General features: G+C 41.8%; 1 protein-coding gene across 4 annotated transcripts in view; it reads right to left on the bottom strand.

Annotated features, from left to right (window-relative positions):
* Nucleotides 1-23,198, bottom strand: part of oxr1.S (oxidation resistance 1 S homeolog) — a 286,716-nt gene that overhangs the window by 55,036 nt on the left and 208,482 nt on the right. Inside the window, exon 1 of one of the 4 annotated variants that reach the window (XM_041567226.1) lies at nucleotides 9,727-10,177. The exons of 2 other annotated variants lie outside the window; for them this stretch is intronic. In XM_041567226.1, coding sequence (XP_041423160.1) covers nucleotides 9,727-9,877 — 151 coding nt within the window. In that variant the 5' untranslated portion in view covers nucleotides 9,878-10,177. 4 annotated transcript variants of the gene reach the window in all.

The following is a 23,198-nucleotide window of genomic DNA, read 5'->3' as shown; positions in this document are numbered from 1 at the left end:
TATTAAAAAGCAATGCAAGTTCAAGGGTTTTATCCCTTTCTGATCTCGAGGTTCTGACTCTTAAGGGTAGGACTACACAGACGTTTTCAGCGCAGTTGTGGCAGCGCCTCGGATCGCGCTGAAACCGTCCGTGTAGTCCTACCCATAAACAATGTAGTGGAAGTCAGTTCTCTGGGATATATAATGTAATTTGCTATTAAACATTCCAACACTGATTGCTCTTTAACAATTTTGGATAATTCAGACGACAGAGTCTGCAAGACAACGTAGATAGGCTGAAAGCAGAAGGCACAACTCTGAAAGACACGAATTGCCACGACCTAACATAATTAATTAATAAAAGGGATAATAAAATTATAAGATCCAAATGACATAACGCCATTTTATTCAAATAATCCAATTTTTAAAAAAAATAAAAAAATAATATGCTTTCCTTTCTCTCCATAATAACATAACAGAACTTTGTAGTTGATCCAAACTAAGATATAATTCATCCTTTGTGTAAGCAAAACCAGCAAATTGGGTTTATTTAACGTTTTCATGATTTTGTAGTATGAATAAACAAGTTATAGAAAGATCCATTATCCGGATCTTTACTTGATTGTTAATTCTTGATTGTATCTGTAACTCTAGGCTTGACAAAGCATACCTCCCAACTGTCCAGTTTTCAGAAGAATAGTCCCGTTTTTGACAGTTGCTGCCCATAAGATTTGGGTGAAACGCGTGTCAGGCCCTCTATAATTTTAATTAGGTTAGGCCAGGGTGTCGGAACGGACAAAGCTTAAGGGGTTGACACCACTAACTGGGAGGGCAAGGTGCTGTGGGTGAAGGGGTTGGTACGGAAGTGGTTTTGCATGATCGGTTCAAATGGCAGCACACCATTAGCAATAGCTACTCTTTGTAATTGCCACCATCGTGCAACCAAGGGCAGATCCTTGTGAATTCGGAGGGCTACGCTGTGGGTGAAAGGGTTGGTTTGCTATAGGCTATTCAACGGGGCTGCTCTAAGGTTTGACACGAGCTCCGATCATTCGAGGGCTGATTGATCAAACCGCCTCGCTAACAATTACCATCACCTCTACCCACATTATATTTTTGCACAGTGTTCATGCTAAACAAGAGGGTGATATTTAGAACCCCACTAACTCGGTCCCACCGACCCTTTGAGAGAGAGAGAGAGAGAGAGAGAGAGAGAGAGAGAGAGAGAGAGAGAGAGAGAGAGAGAGAGAGAGAGAGAGAGAGAGAGAGAGAGAGAGACTGCTTTGCTCCACGGATGGGAGGGAATCTCTGTGGGTGATCTACAGAACTGCTGCCTGGGTAGCTTTAACCGACGCCGACAAAGCACAGCCATAGATTCTGTACTATTAATCAGTGGGTCAACTTTTGATGCCACCTAGACATAGCAATTCCTCGCCAGCAACGGGGGGTATGTTTGATGGTGAATAGGTGAGGGACCTGTTCAAGACCATGATTTATTGGGTGGTGGATGTAACAAGGGGATAACTGACAGGTCGTTCATATTGCTCACAGGTTGTGAGACCCTTGTTTTGTTTTTGCTTTATGCAAGCACCGTAATTGTGTATTACACCACGCCATTGTAGCTACTCAGTGCAAACTGGAGTGGCTCACTACAGACTCTATACATTAGCGTCGTATTTGATCCAGGGCTGGTGAATTTCACTTTACCTGATCAGGGTTCATTGCCTCCCTGTGTCTAACTTGGTTTTAAATGCTTCTCTGGACAAATATATTTTTTAATCAATTAGTAGTAAAAGTTAAGTTTTAACATTGTTCCGTGGGTGTCTGGGCTCCTGGATGGGGTGGTGCAACTTCAAGGGTTAACTTTTTCTCCTTCTTTTTTCAATATTTATCTCCTTAACCCTTCACACCATCCGCTGGATTTCTCAATTGATGGGTGGTGCTCCCTTTTCTTGTTTGTGATTATATGCAAATATATTGGTCAGTTCTTTTTCTTGTGATTCATTACTTGACCCTGCACACCATCTTCTGTTTTTTTTGGGGGTTTTTTTTCACATTCGATGGGAGGTTTTACATTAAGTTCCAAGTTACCCTAGCAACCACACACATTGGTTTGAATTAGAGACTGAAATATGAATAGGAGAGGCCTGAACAGAAAGAGGAGTAACAAAAAGTAGCAGTAGTAGTAACAATACAGTTGTAGCTTGTACAGAGCATTGGTTTTTAGAAGGGGTCAGTGACCCCCATTTGAAAGAGTCAAAAGAAGAGGCAAATAGTTTAAAAAACTAAAAAAAAAAAGAAAATATTAAGACCAATTGAAAAGTTGCTTAGAATTAGCCATTCTAGAACATATTTAAAGGAAACTCCCAACACACTGCCATTTAGTGTATAACTTGCATTTATATTATAACTTGTGTTTATCAACATTGAACCTCATTTTCCAGTTTGCTGCCCAGTTTCCCAACTTAGACAAATCACTGTGCAAAGTGGCAGCATCCTGCATGGAACCTATATTTCTGCACAATTTAGTATCATCTGCAAAAATAGAAACAGTACTTTCAGATTTGCTTTGTAATATGTAAACTGTGCCAAGAATTCTATCATGCTATAAGGTTTACAAGTGCATGACAATTACAATAAATATAGAAAAAACAATTTTATTTTATTTTATTTTATAAGGAACAGACTCTTGCCCTTTATTATTAGCACAGGGCTGCAGCTCAGGTTAGTTCCCATGAATGCAAATTCATATCAAGTATTGAAGACATTAGCAGTGAGAATGAATGGAGTGGTAGGGATTTAGTGGCAGGTGTTGTACATCTATTCCCCTATATGCTGCAACTTGCTGTGACAGATAATATGTTATTAACATGCACAGTAAGAGGGACAAAATCACAGGCAATACTTGGTAATATAGCAGACTAAAAAAAATATTTTAAAACCACTGGCTTGAAAAAAACTTTTTATTTTAAGGAGAACTAAACCCTAAACATAAATATGGCTAGAAATTCCATATAGACGTAATAATTGAGGCCTTCAAAGATGGTGCAGACTGCATAATTATCAAATAATCCAAATTTTTACAATTGACTTCCTTTTCTCTGTATTAATAAAACAGTATCTTGCAGTGGATCAAAACTAAGATATAATTAATCCTTATTGGAAGCAAAACCAGCCTATTGGGTATATTTCATGTTTACATGATTTTCTAGTAGAGTTAAGGTATGACGATCCTAATTACGGAAAGACCAGTTATCCGGAAAACCCCAGGTCCCGAGTATTCTGGATAATAGGTCCCATACCTGTAGTATGTATGCACATATCCTAAACTGAATGATCATATGGCAAATAAGATGGTGGTGTGGGGGCGGGGTCGGAGGTACCTTTAATCAGCTGCCATTGCTACACGGCTTCAGGAATAAGAAATAGTAGTGCAGACAAAATTAGCTATCATTATATGGAATAAAAAGTTTTAGGGTAGAGATCCCAGCAAAGAAAACATTTCTTTCCTGCAGCACTGGATGCACAATTTTGTGTTAGCAACAACTTCCCTTTTTAGTTGCCGGGATCAAAGTTTTCACTAAAGCTGCAAATGTTACCTATCTTTGTGCTCTAGATTAGTCTCAGTCGTTAAATGTAATACTGTGCTCAAAGGGAGAGAAGAAATACAAATTATACTGAAGTGCCTTACAAGACCCCCTCTATAATCGCAATGAACTGAGTTAATGTTGTACGAGAGCAGGAAATCAGTGCAAAACACTGCAAATCTGTTAAAGTTACCAATAAACAGAAAATACAATAGACTTTTGTGAACATAAGACAGCATATATGAATAGATAACAGGTATGGGATCTGTTATACAGAATGCTAGCTGCTCTGCTCCTTAGGGTCTCTAATTAACATGTTTAGCTCCTCTTCTTCCTACTGAAGAATAAAGACAGAATATCATATTCTACGAGTTTTGGACAACCGGAAGCAACAAGTACACTAAAAGCAGAGACAAACGGTCAGATTCGGAGAGATTAGTCGCCTGGCGACAAATAATCTCTTCTTCGGGGCGACTAATCCCCCCCCCCCCGAACTGCCTCCCGCCGGCTAGAATCTAAATCACCGACGGGATGGCACACGGAACGCTTCGAAGTCGCTCGAGGTTTCCTCAAGAGGCAACTTCGGAAAACGAAGCGCTAAGAGTGCCAGCCCGCCGGCAATTTAGATTCTAAATTATAGTGGTGCACCGAATCCAGGATTCGGTTTGAGATTCAGCCATTTTCAGCAGGATTTGGATTCTGTCGAATCCTTGTGCCTGGGCAAACCAAATCTGAATCATAATTTGCATATGTAAATTAGGGGCGAGTAGGGAAATCATGTGACTTTTCATCACAAAAGAGTAGTTTCCACTTTTTCCTTTGCTATCCCTAATTTGCATATGCAAATCAGGATTTGGTTCGGTATTCGCCGAATCTTTCACCAATGATTCTGGGATTCGGCCAAATCTAAATTGTGTATTCGGTGCATCCCTACCGAAGAAGAGGCGATTTGTCCTAAGAGGCAGATTTATCAAGGATCGAATAGAAAGTGTCAAAATTCACACATTCAAATTTTAATCCCCTTGTTCGAATGTGAGATTTATCACACCTAGACCATGGAAACAGTCCTAATTTGAATATTCACCACCGAAAACCTGCCGAGTTCATTGCTGACCTTGCTGACCTTGTCCTTGCTGACATTCAATTTTTTTTTCGGAGAAAAACTCAGTTCGTACAAATCGAATACGATTCATATATGTTTCAAATATGTTTCAATTACAATTCTTCGGGTCGGAACCATTCGATCGAATACTAGACATTTGAATTTTTTCTTAAATAACCTCCCAGTAGAGTTGAGAGTATATTCGAATTAATAAAACTTCACATGAATTCGAAATTCGACCTTTGATAAATGGGCCTCTAAATAGTAGGGATGCGCCAAATCCACTATTTTGTGAAAGATTCGGCCGAAAACCGAACCGAATCCGAACCCTCATTTCCATATGCAAATTAGGGGTGGGAAGGGGACAAAAAGATTTAATTCCTTGTTTTGGGACAAAAAGTCACGCTATTTCCCTCCCCACCCCTAATTTGCATAAGCAAATTAGGATTTGGTCCGGCCAGGCAGAAGGCTTTGTCCGAATCCTGCTGAAAAATGCCGAATCCTGGCCGAATCTCGAACCGAATCCTGGAATCGGTGCATCCCTACTAAATAGCAAGAAGTACGTTAACACACAAACACCCTATAATTCATTTGTTTACAATAAATAAATGTTGAATGAAAGCAACAAAATAAGGATTCATTGATAAAACTGCAAGGAAATTATAAAAGCCCTTTCTGCCTGCATATTTTTTTTTTTTAACACATCTATAAACACTTCGGTTCTTAAGCCATCTGGTTACTCTACTTGCCACAGCAGTACCACCCACTCGGCTCTGAAGGAACAGCTATATTTGGCACTAAATGTGGTCGTACACAGGAACTAGCAGATGAGATTGTATGCAAGAGTAAAAACGGTGCAATTACGCTTAAAGGGACACAGATCTAGAAGGTCAGCAAGGTTTGAAATTATATACAAATATATAAGAAAATGGCTCGGTTTACATGGAAAACGTTGTTTTGGCATCAGCACACACATCTGAAGTTTATATGACAACAAAGCTAAAAGGCTACGTAGTCCAGTGCTTCAGTTTTTGCTATTCCAACTACTGCACATTGTCTGCAGACTAGGGAAGAAAAAAATAAATAAATAATTCCAAATTTAGGTCTGACATACTGCTTTGTGGTATCCTGGATCACTATATGGCAGAGAAATTCCTTTGTCCTGATAGCAATGGAATGAAGTGGCACTCCTTCCTATATTAAAGGGAAAACATGTTTTTGTCAAAACACATCAGTTAATACTGCTGCTCCAGCAGAATTCCCTTTAACGTCAGATTATTTCCAAACATACAATAAAAGATTCCGGATTGAAAGCACCAATAATAGAATATGGGACACGTCAAAGAACAGTGAATAATTGAATTAATCACCATGCTTAGGTGCAAAGAGCCTTACCAAAGCAGTATTTAGGCTTGGTTAAGGGTCTTAGTCCAGTTGTTTATGGAGCTACACATATCCCTCCTTATACATGTACATATAAACTTTTGGGTTTCACAATTTAGTTTTAAAGGGATGGTTCACCTTTAAATTAACTTTAAGTATGATGTAGAGACGATATTCTGAGACAATTTGCAAATGGTTTTCATTCTTTATTATGTGGCTTTTGAGTTATTAAGCAGCTCTCACGTTTGCAATTTCAGCAATCTGGTTGCTAGGATCCAGATAATCCTAGCAACTATGTATTGATTTAAATGAGAGACTGGAATATGAATAGGAGAGGGTCTGAATAGAAAGAGTAATAAAAAAAGTAGCAGTAACAATATATTTGTAGCCTTTCAGAGCATTTGTTGTTTAAATGGGGTCAGTGACCCCCTTTTGAAAGCTGGAGAGAGTCAGACGCAGAAGGCAATTCATTTGAAAACTATAAAAAAAATGAAGGCCAATTGAAAAGTTGCTTAGAACTGGCCATTCTATAACAGACTAAGAGTTTTCTTGAAGGTGAACCACCCTTTTAAATCAAAGGAATTCATAAAGCAGTATGCTAAAAGGTAAATAAATGGAGGTGCACACCATATCCTCAAGGTGTAGCAGGAAGTGATAATGGCGAATCTGAGCCGTTTCGTTTTGCCAAAAATTCACCGCCGGTGAATTGTCGCCGACGCCCATTAAAGTCTATGGGCGTCAAATCAAATCAAACATGTAGTGACTTGTAGGAAATAGATCACTTATGTGAACATGCAGACTGCCTATAGGGATATTTAATCATAGCCTTTCACTGGTTGCAGAAATGTTACCATTACACCACTTTCTTGCACCACAACTACTTGCGTTATTAGCCAACTGCTGATCTTTGTGTAATCACAGCAGAAAAAACCCCATTGCTTCATAGTGGGTTTCTGTAAAAGAACAAATTATGCCAAAAGTCATTTTGCAGGCCACATGCAACATGCTGAGCGACCACAAAAGGAGGAAAATCACATTTACTTTCCTTATCGATCCTCTGCAGATAGTGGCTAGTTCGCAGGTGCCTTCGGCTATAAAATGTCTCACATACACACACCCACTGCTTGGCACATGGGCAGCGTTGCCACAAATTGTTTCATGTGTATGCTGCAAAGCGTTAGTTAAAGCATTAATAATCTCTCACCTCCCTTGGCAGTTGATACACACCCTGGTAGAAGGCAAGAGACTAAATGGTGACAGTATAAAGTCATGAAACCAAAGACCAGAACTGGAATGAAATCCACAAATGTAGGCGATATCCAGATATTAAGTACAAAAAGTGCAGCACCAAAACATAATTGTGGCCCAAAACATCATAACATAGATGAGTATGTCAGGAAAGAGCTGTATGGATTAACAGCCTTGTGTTGGGCCGACTCTGCATGAATACACAAATTAGGCGGCGACACTCCGGATAAAATATCGGGTTCATTACAACATGCCTGACGCGTATCGGGAAACACTCCCTAATCATGGGCCGACTCTTTTGTCTGCACCTAAACCTGGTCTGGATTAAGCTGTAACATACAAACCCTGCGTGCAATACCACAAAGCACATGGAGCCTGCACTCTGGCTGGGGGAAACCGTCGTTTTTTTTATTTTTTTAAAATTGCCCCCTCCCTGCCAGCGCTAGGCCATCCACATCTCACAGCACTTTTTTTTTTAAATTGCTCTCTGCCTGGGGAGGCCATGTTGGGGCACATGCATAACGAGCTCCCCCTCAATGCGATTGTCCTAGCCCCAACCGGAGAGCCTGCACCTTTGGTTGGGGATAATATTTTTACCCAACGGGTGCCCTTTAAAGGATACATATAGGATAAATGAAAAACCCCTAATGTTGTAGAGAATAATAAGTCATATATGGTGTTACTTTCAAATAGTGCAAAAATAAATATTATCTTTAAAAAAAGCCCCTTTATTGGAGCTCCCTATAGATGTTCTCCGGTCCCTGTCTGTGTTTCAAATGAGGGGTGGGCGTATCCTAACAGTTCCTGCAAGAAGGAGGAGGGGGACAGCCAATCACAGCCCTGCAGTCACACAAGCACAGACAGGCTTCAGTTCCCCATCAGGTCCTGCTAGCTGCTGATTGGTTCCTGTCCTACAGTGCAGTGAGCTGAGTGCACAGCCTGGGAATTCAGGGAGCAGGAAGTGGAAGAGAAGGGAGGGATTATTAGGGTTTTTGCAGAAATATTCAATAAATCAGCTTGAAACACTACATTTTTAAGCACAATTTTTCTATATCTAAATAAGTATAATGCACTGGTACATTTTTTTTTTTTACACAAAATGTCTCCTTTAAACAGATAATATTACAACAGCTGTGTACATAACATTCAACTGCAAATTCTTGTCTGCATATGTGTGTGTATTTATATATAGATATATATATAGAATACAAACGTGAGTCATGTGACACAGATGACATCACAAAGCAGCGTTTAGAAGGATATAAATTATAATATATACATGGCTCTCGTGTACAGGTATGAGACCTGTCATCCAGAAGTCTTGGAAGGGCTCTTTCCGCCATTGGATCTCCATACCTAAAGTCTAATTAAAAGTCATTTAAACATTAAATAAACCCAACAGGATTCATTTTGCTTCCAGGAATTAATTATATCTTAATTGGGATCAACTGGGAGTTGCCAATAAACAACTGAGGGACAGAAGACTACCCACACACACCACGAGGAAACTCACGAGGAAACTTCGGAAAACAAATCGCTCCGAGTGCCATCCCACCGGCGATTTACATTCTAGCTGGCGGAGGGCAGTCGCCCCGAAGAAGAGGAGATTTGTAGCCGGGAGACTAATCTTCCCGAATCTGAGAGTGTGCCCTGACCATAAGGGATCTTGTTTTTAACTGCGTTCGGGTTTCATGCGTTCAGCCGCAGGGGAGCGCAGTAGTAATCGCACTGAATTCTTTTCAGTAGGTTCTGAACTCAGCGAACGCAGGTTGGGACGCAGCATGTTGCATTTTTCCTGCGTTCAGCTCTTACATGCGTCTGTGCGAGTACAGCCCCATTGAAAAGAATTCAGTGAGAGCGCAGGTAAAAACGCTCGTCTGTAAGAACCCTAAGGGTCCCAAAACGCGTAAAGTGTACGAATTTTGCAGGTTACTGCTTCCTTTTACCGGAGTGCCGTCTGTATTCTTGGCACCATATGATGTCTCCAAACTGCCTCCCCGCCGGCTAAAAACGAAATCGCCGGCGGGATGGCACTCGGATCGATTCGTTTTCCAAAGTCGCCGGAAGGTTCCTTGTGAGGCAAAACTTCGGAAAACGAATTGCTCCGAGTGGCATCCCGCCAACGATTTCCATTTTAGCAGGCGGGGAGATTAGAAGAGGAGATTTGGCGCTGGGCGACTAATCTCCCTGAATCTGCTTGTGCCCTGACCCTGAATGTGATGTGCCCTTTGTTTCTCAATGCAAGGCTCAGCTCTGATGCTGGGGCTGAGGGAAATGCCCATTAGTAGCCTCCCCTTAAACACATTTTCTTGTATCTGTTTAGAGCAAATGTCCTCACTCTCCTCCCTGCTGCAAAGCCACTAGCAGAGGGCTGCAGGGAGATGTAGTTCTACAACAACTGCTGCTGACACTGCCGGTGTCTCTGACCTGAGTGCAGGGGTTGCGGCGGGGGCCGAGCCATGTTTTCTCTCTGTACATCCTTTAGGCAGTCCTGGAAGCGAACCTCCCGGTGCCCGTACCACAGTCGGTTTACGGTACCACGGAGGACACGCCCACTCCTGTCGGTGAGATAATCCATGTGTCAGTGGACCCCAGGTGGGGCGGCTCCGATCCACATTCCCCCCCACTCAGTCAACACCAGTCGCTTCTTCCCTCCCTGCCGGAAAACTTTATCTTCCCTCGGCTGCAACTTATTGGCAACTTCTCCGCCACGCCCCGCCCTCCCTTCATCTGTCGCGTATCTCTGGAGCTCGACACCAGGCTCCTCCCCATTATCTGTCGGTTCGGTGCAGAGGTGCGTATCGCTGGCGCCTGAACCCTCCTCAGGACTAGGCCCGAGTGACGACTCTTCCCATCCGCAACCTTTATACTAACAGAACTTGATTAGCACCCCTCTGTTAGATATGGTATATCCCGTGTTTACTAGGTCGCCTACGTAAGGAAGAACTATTTTATATCGGTAGGGGATGGTTCAAAGTTGTGACAACTTGTAGTTACGGTGCTTGAAAAAAAACCCTGTGAGAACGTTGAATTGTGAGAAACATGAAGAGAAGCGGGAGAATATTTTTCAGATAGACTAAAAAAACTAAAATATAGTAAAATTCCTAAAGATGTCACGTCCAGTGATCAACCAATCAATACTCTGCCAGTCTGCTTGATACTTGTTACCCACAAATAGACTCCGCCCCTTCCACTGAACCACTGATCTAGGAGGGGAGGGGCAGGATGGCTCCTGTCAGAGTCTCTGAGGGTTGGCGTGTTTCCAGCCAAATTGGGCTACTAGTTTTAGGAGGGTTTTAAAAGTACAAACTGGCCAAGGTACGGATTTAGGATACTTTTTTGGCCTTATTTTGTTGCCAAGGCTGTGTCTCCCAATGCATGTTGGGGAATGTAGTTTTTGTTTAACAATTTGCCAACTGCTAAGTTTAATGTAAGACTACAATACCCAGCTTGCAATGGGAATGACTTGTGTAGATGTCAGCAGCTCCAGATTTTGGGCTCTGTACCCCAATCTCCCGTCCTATTCTCATGTTTATCTGGTGACTTTTCTCAATTTTAGACAATTTTGGGGCAACAATCTGCTGGCCACAAAAATGTCTAGAGGTTCACCTGTTTTACCAATATTTATTGAAATTGTATATGAATTAGGGCCTTATGGGGTTTCCTATACATCCTGGGTAGTTACACCCCTAGTGACGGGCGAATTTGTCCTATTTTACTTTATGGAAATAAGGCGTATTTTCACATATATTTATTTTTTTTAGACTTTTCTTTTCCACTGCACATATTGTGCTATTTTTTGGGCTACTTTTGAAGTGCCTCTCCGCTAGTTTTGGGCTGGTTTTGTATCTGATTTTGGCTGAGGGACTGAGAAAGGGGTCTCTTGGCGACGCAGGAACACTGGGACCTTAATTTGGGAGGAGGGGTTTCTTAAGGGTAGGACTACACAGGCGTTTTCGGCGCGATCCGACACACTGCGCAAAAACGCAGGCATCAAGTCGGATGCGACGGAAACAAGGTAAGATATACAAATGTTTTCTGGGCCCCCTAGTCCCCAGCCCGGCCCCCAAGCCCCAACCCAGATCCCGCCCACACATACATCAGTGGTGGTCAGGGACCCCCTATTAGTTAAAAAAAAAACATTGGCGTCAGGGCCCCACAAAAGTTTTTTTTAAAAAAAACATTAGTGTCAGGAGCCCATAAAAGTTTTTTAAAAAAACTTTGGTCGTCACGCCAACATTGGTGCCAGGGCCCCCCATAAAAGTTTTTAAAAAACATTGGTGGCAGGGGTCCCCCTAGAAAATAAGAGAAATAACAATGGTGGTCAGACCGAAGTGGCCTTAGTCGATTCGGGGGCCTGGCTTTTCAGAGAGTGCAGCACAGCCGGGCTCAGGACAACTATTCCATACCTCCCAACTGTCCCATTTTGAGCGGGACAGTCTCACTTTTGACAGCTCAACCCGCAGTCTCGGATATGTACTGATACGTCCCAAGTCTGCTGCACTGAACAGCCAGAAAAAGATACAAAGTTTCTAACTTAATTCGCTCTTGGTAGAGATCCCAGAATACATACTTAACATACTTTTGTAACAGTTTTAGATGAGATAAGAACATTTCCTTTCTGTTTCCAAAATGTTGGGTTGTATACTATCCCCGCTGTGCCCACCTGATGGCAGCCCCGGAAGCAGCTAACTATAATTCTAATTGTATGAAACATGTGATTATCACATCCCAGATGTAGTATTCTGGGTATTGTAGTTTCACATTAACATTGGCTGTAGGCATTTGCTAGATAAAAAACTATATTACCCAACATGCACTGGGATTGCACACTAGGGGGGGAAACTTTGGCTAGTTTTCAAAGTACAAACCAGCCAAGGCTCCAAAAACTAGCCCAAATCCATACTTTGGCTAGTTTGTATTTTGGAAACCCACCTTGGGCTTGAAATTAGTAGCCCAATTTGGGGGGGGGGAACGCCAACATGGCAACCCTCCACTACAGCTCTCAGCATATCCTGACAGGCATCAGCTATCCACAGACATGGGTGATTTTGACCAGACTCTGGGCATTTTTGAGATTGTAGATTACTTAAAATCTTATCTGGATCCTATTTGGTATGAAGAGGAATTTAGGCTTAAAAGAATACAAAGGAGACCAGGGACTAAAGCCCCTTGTACTCAGTTTTGTGTGTTTTGTTCTATTGAATAGAGGAAAAGCTGTGGGACTGGGTCAGTGACGGACCTGCACATGGTATGGAATCTGTTATCTGGAAACCCGTTATATATTATAATAATATATATTTATTGGGAACAGGAGATTTTATTACAAAACCAGCTCTACTCTAGATGCACAAAGCCTCCGGCGCATGGTTGCAGCACTGGGTGGATACTGCTGCATGCACGAGCAGTGGAACATTGTTACGGCCTGTAATTATAGGGCGAATACAGTGATAAAGGAATAGAAAGGTACCCAGGACAAGTATATAAGCACAGAATGCGGGTCCCATGTAAATACTTGGGCAGAGTAAGGAGAACCCCAAGAAGGGAAGCTGAGATGCCGGCTGCGGCAGCCACAGAGGTGCATAAGAGGGAGCCGAGTCTGGCGCAGAACAGCTTCGGAAGCGGCCAGTGAATGGGATGAGAGAGACAGGGAATGAGGCACCAGAAGGCAGGCTTGGGCCACACAATGTGTCCGGTCTCCCCAGCGGTCTGTCCGGTCTCCACAGCGCCGGTATCTGCCCAGCTCCGTATAATCAGGCTCAGTCCCAAGCGCAATCTCCCAGTTGGTTCACTTCAATGGAGAGCCCAAGACATTGCCTTCTACTGCTGCACCTGGGAGGAGGATGAAGAAGAGCTGGAGAAGGAGATCGGGGCAGAGGACACGCTGTCAGTGAATAGCCAGGGAGGAGAAATCGAGCATCACCGGATGGATGGTTGCCCGGTCGCCTTTTCTGTAGAGAACAGGGAGTGGAGTTTCTGTAATTTATTTCTTAATAAAGGCTTTGCTATTTTAAATTTTAATTTGTCTTTGTGTTTTTTTTTTCGTTCTAGTCTAATAAATTTTTTTGTAAAAATGTTTGATGTTACTGTTCCTTTAATATTTACATGATTTTCCAATAGACTTAAGGTATGAAGATCCAAATTATGTAAAGCTCCCTGACCTGGAAAACCCCAGGTCCCGAGCATTTTGGATAACAGGTCCCGTATCTGTACTACAGGGCTCCTACTTGTGTCATCCATATACTAAAAATAGGAGGATGAGAAGAAGCATTAAAGGGGCCCCACTACAGGCAGGAAGAATGACCAGAAATGTGGGGGAAATAACTGCTCTCCTTTAGTGATGAAAAATTTTTTTTTGCGAAACTCTGAAAAAAGAATTCACGAAACGCATTAAAGTCAAAATAATTTTGACACATTACAATTTTTATGTGCGCGACAGTTTTTACAATTTTTGTTTGTTGTCCAAATGCATTAAAGTCAATGGGCATCAAAATTACTTTTATGCGCGACAGTTTTTACAATTTTTGTTTGTTGTCCAAATGCATTAAAGTCAATGGGCATCAAAATTACTTTTATGCGCGACAATTTTTGCAGCAGTTTCGCGGGTGGCGAAATGCAGAGATTCGCCACAAATCCATGCCTGGCGAATAAAAAAAAGAATCGCTACTCTCCTTCTCTGGGGTCAGTGTAAATACACAAACTCTCACAGCAGCATTGATGACCGCAGCCTGGTGAAAGGACAAATACAGCCTTGTTGTAAGTCTTTCCCCCTCGACAACGCTTCTAAGTCAAACTTTATGCTTCTGTACCAGAGACGTGACTAAAGCAGCTTAGTGGGGGCCTGTTTTGTGAGGCACGATAGACAAGCCTGACGTACAGTAACAAATCAGTGCTCATGGCCAGGGCAACTGACAAAACAAAAAACAGCTGCTAGGATGGGACACCCTCTGTATCAGTGTTAATACAAAAAGTATAAGCATAGGGTTTATTATGACTCTGAAGATTTTCATTCATCCAGGTCATGGTATATCTAATATAAGTAATTCAAAAAACAACTGGACTTGCTGAGTAATTATTGTAATTACTCAGCAAGTCCAGTTGTTTTTTGAATTACTTATATTAGACATAGGGTTTATTGTGTGCACAGAAGAGTCTGTCTCTGCTTATCTGCAAATACAGCCCAGACCTGCCCCCCCCGACTGCCCCATAAAGTAATGCATAACTGCACTAGTACCAAGAACGGCGTGTTTGCGCATACGTGCAGCTAGGGTTGCCACCTCGCCAGTAAAAATGATGGTTGGTCCCAATGTTATTAATAGGGAAAAAAGATAAATATATAGGAAGGCCGGTATTTTTTTTCAGAAAAGGTGGCAACCCTACGTGCAGCGCACATCGTTCATGCATTCAGTGCATTGTGCTCGTGCATGCACACAACGCGACTATTCGGCCAACAGGGCAGAGAATTGGAGGTTGGAAGGGGGCCCCCGGGGACTGCCAGGAGGGCCCCTCATTTGCAGCCCTGGTGGGCCCCCAAGACTCCAGTCCAACCCTGTGCGAATATAAATAGAAACGGTCATATTGCTGATGGGATCCTTCCTTTGTGTAAAGGTGACAAGGTTAACAAATGAGCAAAGGTTTGCTGGGCACAATTGGGCAGATGTGAGGACCAATAATCATTCTGTGGGCCTACTAGGACCAGTAAGGCAAGGACTGCACTTTAAATCGGAATTATGATTCTTAAAGTTACCAGGAGCAACTTTTTGCCATCCCTAGTAACTTGCAGGCTGCTGCCGCCTTTGAAGAGTATCCCAACATGCCTTTTGGCAGCAGTGCCCCTGATGGTATCCACAGGGCTGACATCAGAAATCACGGGCCCCGCACAGCAACATTTTCTGGAGCCCCTTCCCACCCCTCCCTTACACATCAGTATGAAGGCCACACAAGACACAAGCGTTAAAACATAAAGTGCCCCCCTATAAGTTAAAAAAGAACTTTGGTGGCCAGGGCCCCCTACAAGTTTTGATGGTCAGGGCCTCCTACAAATTAAAGAAAAAAATTGGTGGCCAAGGACCCCCCTACAAGTTTAAGAAAAAACATTGGTGGCCAGGGCCCCTACAAGTTATTAAAAAAACACATTTAGCCAGGGCCCCTACAAGTTATTAAAAAACATTTTGCCAGGGCAGGGTCCCTACAAGTTAAAAAAAAAAAGAGAACTGCACTTACTTTCGCCATGGAGTTGGGGTGCTGGTATCTTCAGTTTCCTGTGCTCTGATTTGCTAGTGAAATGTAAGTCCCGGTAAAGCTGCATGGTGATTGGATAAAGTAGAGGGGAGGTTCAAACGTCACCCATCCAATCCCCAATGCGGCTTTACCGGGACACTTCATGGAGAATCAGAGTGCACAAAGCAAGATGTAGTCATCGGAGCTCCACCCAGCCCTCCCTTCCGAAGTCTGCTGCTCACTGATGGCAAGGGCCCGGCTATGCAAGTAAGTGCAGCACGGCCCGGGGCCCCCCTTAACCCCCCAAATCATCCGCCTGTCCCCCCCCCCCTGATGGCAGCCCTGGTTATCCATCAGTCTGGCCTGTGGGCACTGTACAGGTAAGCCTGAGTAAAATAAAAAAAGTGCATTAGTTGCAGGTGACAATTTAGTACAGTGGGGGCCCCCTGATTTATAGCCCCACTGGGAGTCCAAACAGTAACACACGAGTGCACCTGGCAGCTGTCAGACTTTGATTCTCAAGCAGTCTGTTGACTGGCATTGTACATCCAGTGGCGTAACTACAGGGGGATCACACACAGGCCCACACCCCCTTGGTGCAAAAAAGGTAAATTGGTGGTGGGAGTTTTTGTGTGAAAGCTTACAGTGCAGTTGGCAAAAGTCTGGTGCAAGTGCCACTTTTTGCCTTTGTTTTTCTATGGCTGTATAAACTATTAACCTGAGCCTTCTAAAGAACTTTATCATGGCAGCCTCTGGTGAACAGGGCCGGAAGTAGTGGTAGGCAGAGTAGGCACAATCATTGAGGGGCGCACTTTTAAGGGGATTTTTATTTATTTTTTTTTTTTTCATCTTGCTTATTTAATCATTTATTTAAGTATTAATCCTGGTCGGGCGCAGGCAGGATCCTTTCATCCCTCACCTGTCACCTCCCTCTTGCCAGCAAGTAACAGCTCCTGCCAGGGCAGTGCGACGTGCGTCAAGGAATTTACTAACACGGTACACCGACGGAGAGAGGCAGAGAGCTGGCGGCCTATGCGCATTGGTGTGGTTTTCACGCCTCGCCAGTGTCGGACTGGCCCACCGGGATACCAGGAAAACTCCCAGTGGGCAGTGGCCCTCATGCTGCTAAACATTTGGCCTATTTCATGGCCATTCCCTATTTCTATGAGAACAAAGAGGCCAAGTATATGGAATAATAGATTATATTATGTAAAGAAAAGAGACTAGGAGAATAGAGGTTGAGTGAGGAGAGGAAGAATAAAAGTACTGAGAGTGGGCCCCTGGTCTAAGGTTTTTTGTTGGGCCCCTGGTTCAGTTCAGCCTGAACTAAAGGAAGATTGATATTCGTCTAACAAGACGGGTGTATGATGGGTGTCTGCTGGCACAGGTACGGGGGGCTGTATGATGGATCAAATTATCCTACTGTTTTGTTTTTCTTGACATTTTTTTAGTTGAACATTACATATTCATATTAATGAAAATTTAATTTGTTAATGTGTTGTACACTTTCTTGCTTTCTTTATTTAAAATCCGACATGGTAAGGTGGGAAATGATAATGTAGGACGGGGGCGTTGATTGAAGCTCATGCCTAGGGTGCCGAACTACCTTGGCCCAGCCCTGCTGGTGAATGACAGCAAGTCCTGTTCCTACTGTGAGTATGTAATTCTTACAGAATATTGTACCTTGCCTGCATTTTATCTTCCAGTTTCACGCTCCTGTATTAATTAATTAATTTCAGCCTATTCGCAGAGAAATCATTCAATTCCTATTGATGCATCCGGCTTTCCTGTGTTCCATTTCCAACCCACTCACTAGCGCTAGATGTAATATTCATTCATTAATAAATCCCAGATCTGACATTTGTTATAAAAGCCAAATTGACATCATTAATGCCTCAACCAGCCACGGAAGTATTAGAAAATAAAATAGTGCTGCTTTTGTTCTGCATGTGAATGCATTTGCAACCTTAATAAAGGTGATTTGTTAACTAGATCCGATGCTATCACGTTGTGCATTTCCCTTAACCCCATGCTTTCTCATGTTTATTTTTGAGCTGACATAAGTGCTTGTCAGACATTTACATTTAAGCCTATGGGAACTGCTTCAGGTTTTTTGAAAATGAAAGTGTTTTAAAGTAATGAAAATATAATGTTGTTTCCATGCACTGGTACAACTGATGTGTTTGTTTCAGAAACACAACTACAGTTTGTATAAACAAGCTGCTGTGTAGCCATGGGGGCAGCCATTCAAGCACAGGATACACAGTAGATAACAGATAAGTACTACTTTAGTTTATATAAACAAGCTGCTGTGTAGCCATGGGGGCAGCCATTCAAGCACAAGATACACAGTAGATAACAGATAAGTACTACTATAGTTTATATAAACAAGCTGCTGTGTAGTCATGGGGCAGCCATTCAAGCACAGGATACACAGTAGATAACAAATAAGTACTACTATAGTTTATATAAACAAGCTGCTGTGTAGTCATGGGGGCAGCCATTCAAGCACAGGATACACAGTAGATAACAGATAAGTACTACTATAGTTTATATAAACAAGCTGCTGTGTAGTCATGGGGCAGCCATTCAAGCACAGGATACACAGTAGATAACAGATAAGTACTACTTTAGTTTATATAAACAAGCTGCTGTGTAGTCATGGGGCAGCCATTCAAGCACAGGATACACAGTAGATAACAGATAAGTACTACTATAGTTTATATAAACAAGCTGCTGTGTAGCCATGGGGGCAGCCATTCAAGCACAGGATACACAGTAGATAACAGATAAGTACTACTATAGTTTATATAAACAAGCTGCTGTGTAGCCATGGGGGCAGCCATTCCAGCACAGGATACACAGTAGATAACAGATAAGTACTGCTATAGTTTATATAAACAAGCTGCTGTGTAGCCATGGGGGCAGCCATTCAAGCACAGGATACACAGTAGATAACAGATAAGTACTACTATAGTTTATATAAACACGCTGCTGTGTAGCCATGGGGGCAGCCATTCAAGCACAGGATACACAGTAGATAACAGATAAGTACTACTATAGTTTATATAAACACGCTGCTGTGTAGCCATGGGGGCAGCCATTCAAGCACAGGATACACAGTAGATAACAGATAAGTACTACTATAGTTTATATAAACAAGCTGCTGTGTAGCCATGGGGGCAGCCATTCAAGCACAGGATACACAGTAGATAACAGATAAGTACTACTATAGTTTATATAAAGAAGCTGCTGTGTAGCCATGGGGGCAGCCATTCAAGCTGGAAAAGCAGTGTCAGACTGGGATGCTTGGGGCCCATCTGAAAACTTAGAACATGGGCCATTTTCCTAACTACGATCCTCCTCTCCTCACTCAACCTCTTTATTGTCATAGTCTTTTATATCTACTTACTATATTTTTCCATTATTAAGCATTCTTTTTCCCATAAAGAATGACCATGAAATCGGCTAAATGGTTAGAAGCAAGATAGCCCGTTGGCACCTGGACCCACCAGGAGTTTTCCTTGTATCCCGGTGGGTCAGTCTGACACTGGAAAACAGATAAGCTCTGTAGTATACAATGGGATTCTTCAGAACTTTATCCATTATCTGTTGTGTGTCCTGCACTTGTGTGTCCTGCACTTGGCTGCCCCAATGGCTACACAGTGGCTTGTTAATAAAAACTCTAGTACAGTTTCTGAAGCAAACACACCAGTTGTACCAGTGTTACTGTTCCTTTAAAGTGTGCCTAAATAACATCAACAAAATAGTGAGGAGGCAGGGTTAAAGAGGTAATGGGTACAATGCAGGAGGAGAGCAGAGGCGGGATCAGAGCCAGATTGAAGGTGTACAACTAGAGATTACCACCCTTCTCTCCTTAGAAATAGGGTTTTATATTCAAAGGCACTTAAAGGGGTTGTTCACCTTTTGAGTTAACCTTTAGTATGACATAGGGATTGATATTCTAGACAATTTGTAATTAGTTTTCATTTCTCATTATTTGTGGATTTTGAGTTATTTAGCTTTTTATTCGGAGGCTCTCCAATTTGCAGTTTCAGCCATCTGGTTGATAGGGCCCAAATTATCCCAGCAACCATGCATTGATTTTAATAAGAGAACTATAATATGAATAAGAGAGGATAGAAAGTTGAGTAATAAAAATATATACAATACATTGTAGTTTTACAGAGCATTTGTTTTAAGACGGGTCAGTGACCCCCATTTAAAAGCCGGAAAGAGTCAGAAGAAGAAGGCAAATAATTCAAAAACTATAAAACATAAATAATGAAGACCAATTAAAAGTTACTTAGAATTGTCCATCCTATGACATGCTAAAAGTTAATATATAGGTGAACCACCCTTTAATGTATAAAACCAAGCATTTGTTAGGCTTTGAGGTAAAGAAAAGCTCATATAGAGGTTTTGTTTTAACAACTTCTGTTCTGCTCGGCAGACTCGGGAAGGGATTTATTTTTCAAGAGGAAGTTATAAAGTGAAAAGTGATTTCTCTTTTTTTTTAGTGCAAGTGCAAGAATGAAAATAACTGGTAAAACATATGTTCAGCACAAGCCCTATTCAATGAGCTGATGTTGAAAACGGTGAACTCTACATCTCACACCATATAAAAAATTTTGGTGCAAAAAAAAATGGCGGCACATAATACCAAATACCAAATTTCCATGGTACCATATACACTATAAATTGTACAGGAGCCCAAGACATAAAACTAAAGGCTATTACATCTGTCTTTAGTTTAAAGGGATCCTGTCATCAGAAAACATGTTTTTTTTTCAAAACACATCAGTTAATAGTGCTACTCCAGCAGACTTCTGCACTGAAATCCATTTCTCAAAAGAGCAAACAGATTTTTTTATATTCAATTTTAAAATCTGACATGGGGCTAGACATTTTGTCAATTTCCCAGCTGCCCCAGTCATGTGACTTGTGCCTGCACTTTAGGAGAGAAATGCTTTCTGGCAGGCTGCTGTTTTTCCTTCTCAATGTAACTGAATGTGTCTCAGTGGGACATGGGTTTTTACTATTGAGTGCTGTTCTTAGATCTACCAGGCAGCTGTTATCTTGTGTTAGGGAGCTGTTATCTGGTTACCTTCCCATTATTCTTTTGTTTGGCTGCTGAGGGGGAAAAGGGAGGGGGGTGATATCACTCCAACTTGCAGTACAGCAGTAAAGAGTGATTGAAGTTTATCAGAGCACAAGTCACTTGACTTGGGGCAGCTGGGAAATTGACAATATGTCTAGCCCCATGTCAGATTTCAAAATTGAATATAAAAAAATCTGTTTGCTCTTTTGAGAAATGGATTTCAGTGCAGAATTCTGCTGGAGCAGCACTATTAACTGATTCATTTTGAAAAAAAATTTCCCATGACAGTATCCCTTTAAAATCTCTATGACATATAAACATTTATGATATTTTTAGAGTATGTCAGAGAGATGTGGTTCATTCCGGGGATGTTACTCTCAACAGAAGAATTTAACTATGTACCTTGTTTAATCAAATATTCCCATGTAGGTGCTGCAGGGTGTCTTGTTTCTGCTTATTGGCAGCCTTTTTCATTGTAGCTCAGATACTCTGCATCCCTTACTTAGCAGGTCACATTTCTGCACCCCTCGCCCTCAGAGCTAACAAATCTCTGCCTCTTCTGCTTCACAGCTTTGTTGCCACAAAAATGTGAGATTTCCCACAGAGGGTTATATTCATTACAGACGTGACTGTTACTGTTATACACACAAATGATTAGAAACCTGTATATCAATGCAAAATAACTAATGCTTAAAGGAAAACTATACCCCCAAACAAAGTGGGGGGGAATTCACTGAAGGGTGAATTTTCACCAGTGAACGCATCCCCCGTACTTCGCCAGACGTAAATTCATTACTTCGCTAATTCACTGAAATGCAAAGTTGCGTCTCTGTAGCCGAACGCCGGTGAAGTTTCGCTAGTGTTAATTCGTCCACGTGAGCATTTCATAGAGAAACTTCTGCCTAGCGAAACTTCTTTATTGCTTTTACACTTAGGTCAGTTTGAATAGGACGGGTACATATAGGTCGTATATATGTCTTTATTAGAGATGTTGGTGGCCACTTATTTTTACAAATGTCCAAGGAAGCAAAATAAAGACAAAAGAGATCCCCTAATGCCCTAGACATGAGCCCACCCTAAAACATACCTGGCATGTCCCTCAAATTGGTAAAAAAAAATGAACACACATGTTTAATAGTTAGAAATCTTGAAGGCAATACCGCTTTAAAATAGGAAAAAAACGCCAGCGTTTTTTTAGAACTTTTATGACTTCGGCATACAGGATATGATGTCACTGACATAAGATTGAGGAAGATGAAGTTTCATCTTATCAGTTCGCCAGGTCTGGCGAAGGAAACTCTGGCGGAAGAGGTAACATTCTGTAAAATTCGCACTTTAGTGTATTTGCGGAGAAATGATCCTTCGTCCTGAGTGAAAATTCCACTGGCAATAGGGCAAAAATAGCGAATTGTCCTCTATGCCTGTTAGTAAATTGTCAATGTCCCTGCAGATACAGTAGTATTTCTGGTGGATTTTTGCTAGATATGGCCACTTCACCCTTTAGTAAATTTTTTCCCTTAGGTCTCGATAAAAATATATTGCATAAAACAGCTTATATGTATAACCATTTTGCATAATAATAAACCATTTTCATAATAATTTCTGTTTTTTTAAAGTGTGTGCCATTGGGTTATCCTAAATAGAAAATTGCTATTTTAAGAAATAAGGGCCGTCCCCCTGGGATCCTATGATTCACGGTGCACACAAACAAACCAAACATACACGAGAGGCGTGATAAGTATTCCTTTCAGTAATGTGTGGAGCCTTTCTAGCATTGTCACTTTTCAACTGTCAGCTGTGACATTTTTGTGCTGTTGTTGAAGAATGCAAATTCTATTGGCAGTTCAAATTTACATACGATGCATTTGGTTAAAAGTGACTAAGGGGCAGATTTACTAAGGTTCGAGTGAATTTTCGAAGTACAAAAAGTTCGAATTTAGTAGTAATTTTTTGAATACTTTGACCATCGAATAGGATACTATGGGGCACATTTACTAAGCTTGAGTGAAGGATTAGAATGAAAAAAACTTCGAATTTCGTCGGTTTTTTTTGGGCTACTTCGACCATCGAATTGGCTACTTTGACCTTCGAATCGAACGATTCGAACTAAAAATCGTTCGACTATTCGACCATTCTATAGTCGAAGTACTGTCTCTTTAAAAAAAACTTTGACTACCTACTTGCCACCTAAAACCTACCGAGCACCAATGTTAGCCTATGGGGACCTTCCCCATAGGCTTTCCTAGCAATTTCTGATCGAAGGAAAATCGTTCGATCGACGGATTAAAATCCTTCAATTGAAGTAAATGCGGTAAATCCTTCGACTTCGATATTCGAAGTCGAAGGATTTTACTTTGATGGACGAATATCGAGGGTTCATTAACCCTCGATATTCGACCCTTAGTAAATGTGCCCCTACGACTTCGAATTTATTTCGACTTCGATTCAAAGTAAAAATCGTTTGACTATTCGATGATCGAAGTACTGTCTCTTTAAAAAAACTTTGACTTCAATACTTCGCCAACTTAAACCTGCCGAAGTGCTATGTTAGCCTATGGGGTCCTTCCAGAGCAATTTT

The sequence above is a fragment of the Xenopus laevis genome, chromosome 6S, assembly GCF_017654675.1.
Source record: "Xenopus laevis strain J_2021 chromosome 6S, Xenopus_laevis_v10.1, whole genome shotgun sequence".
In the NCBI taxonomy this organism is placed as follows: Eukaryota; Metazoa; Chordata; class Amphibia; order Anura; family Pipidae; genus Xenopus; species Xenopus laevis.
The sequence above is the reverse complement of the archived record's forward strand: the minus strand, read 5'-3'. Positions and strand labels throughout refer to the sequence as shown.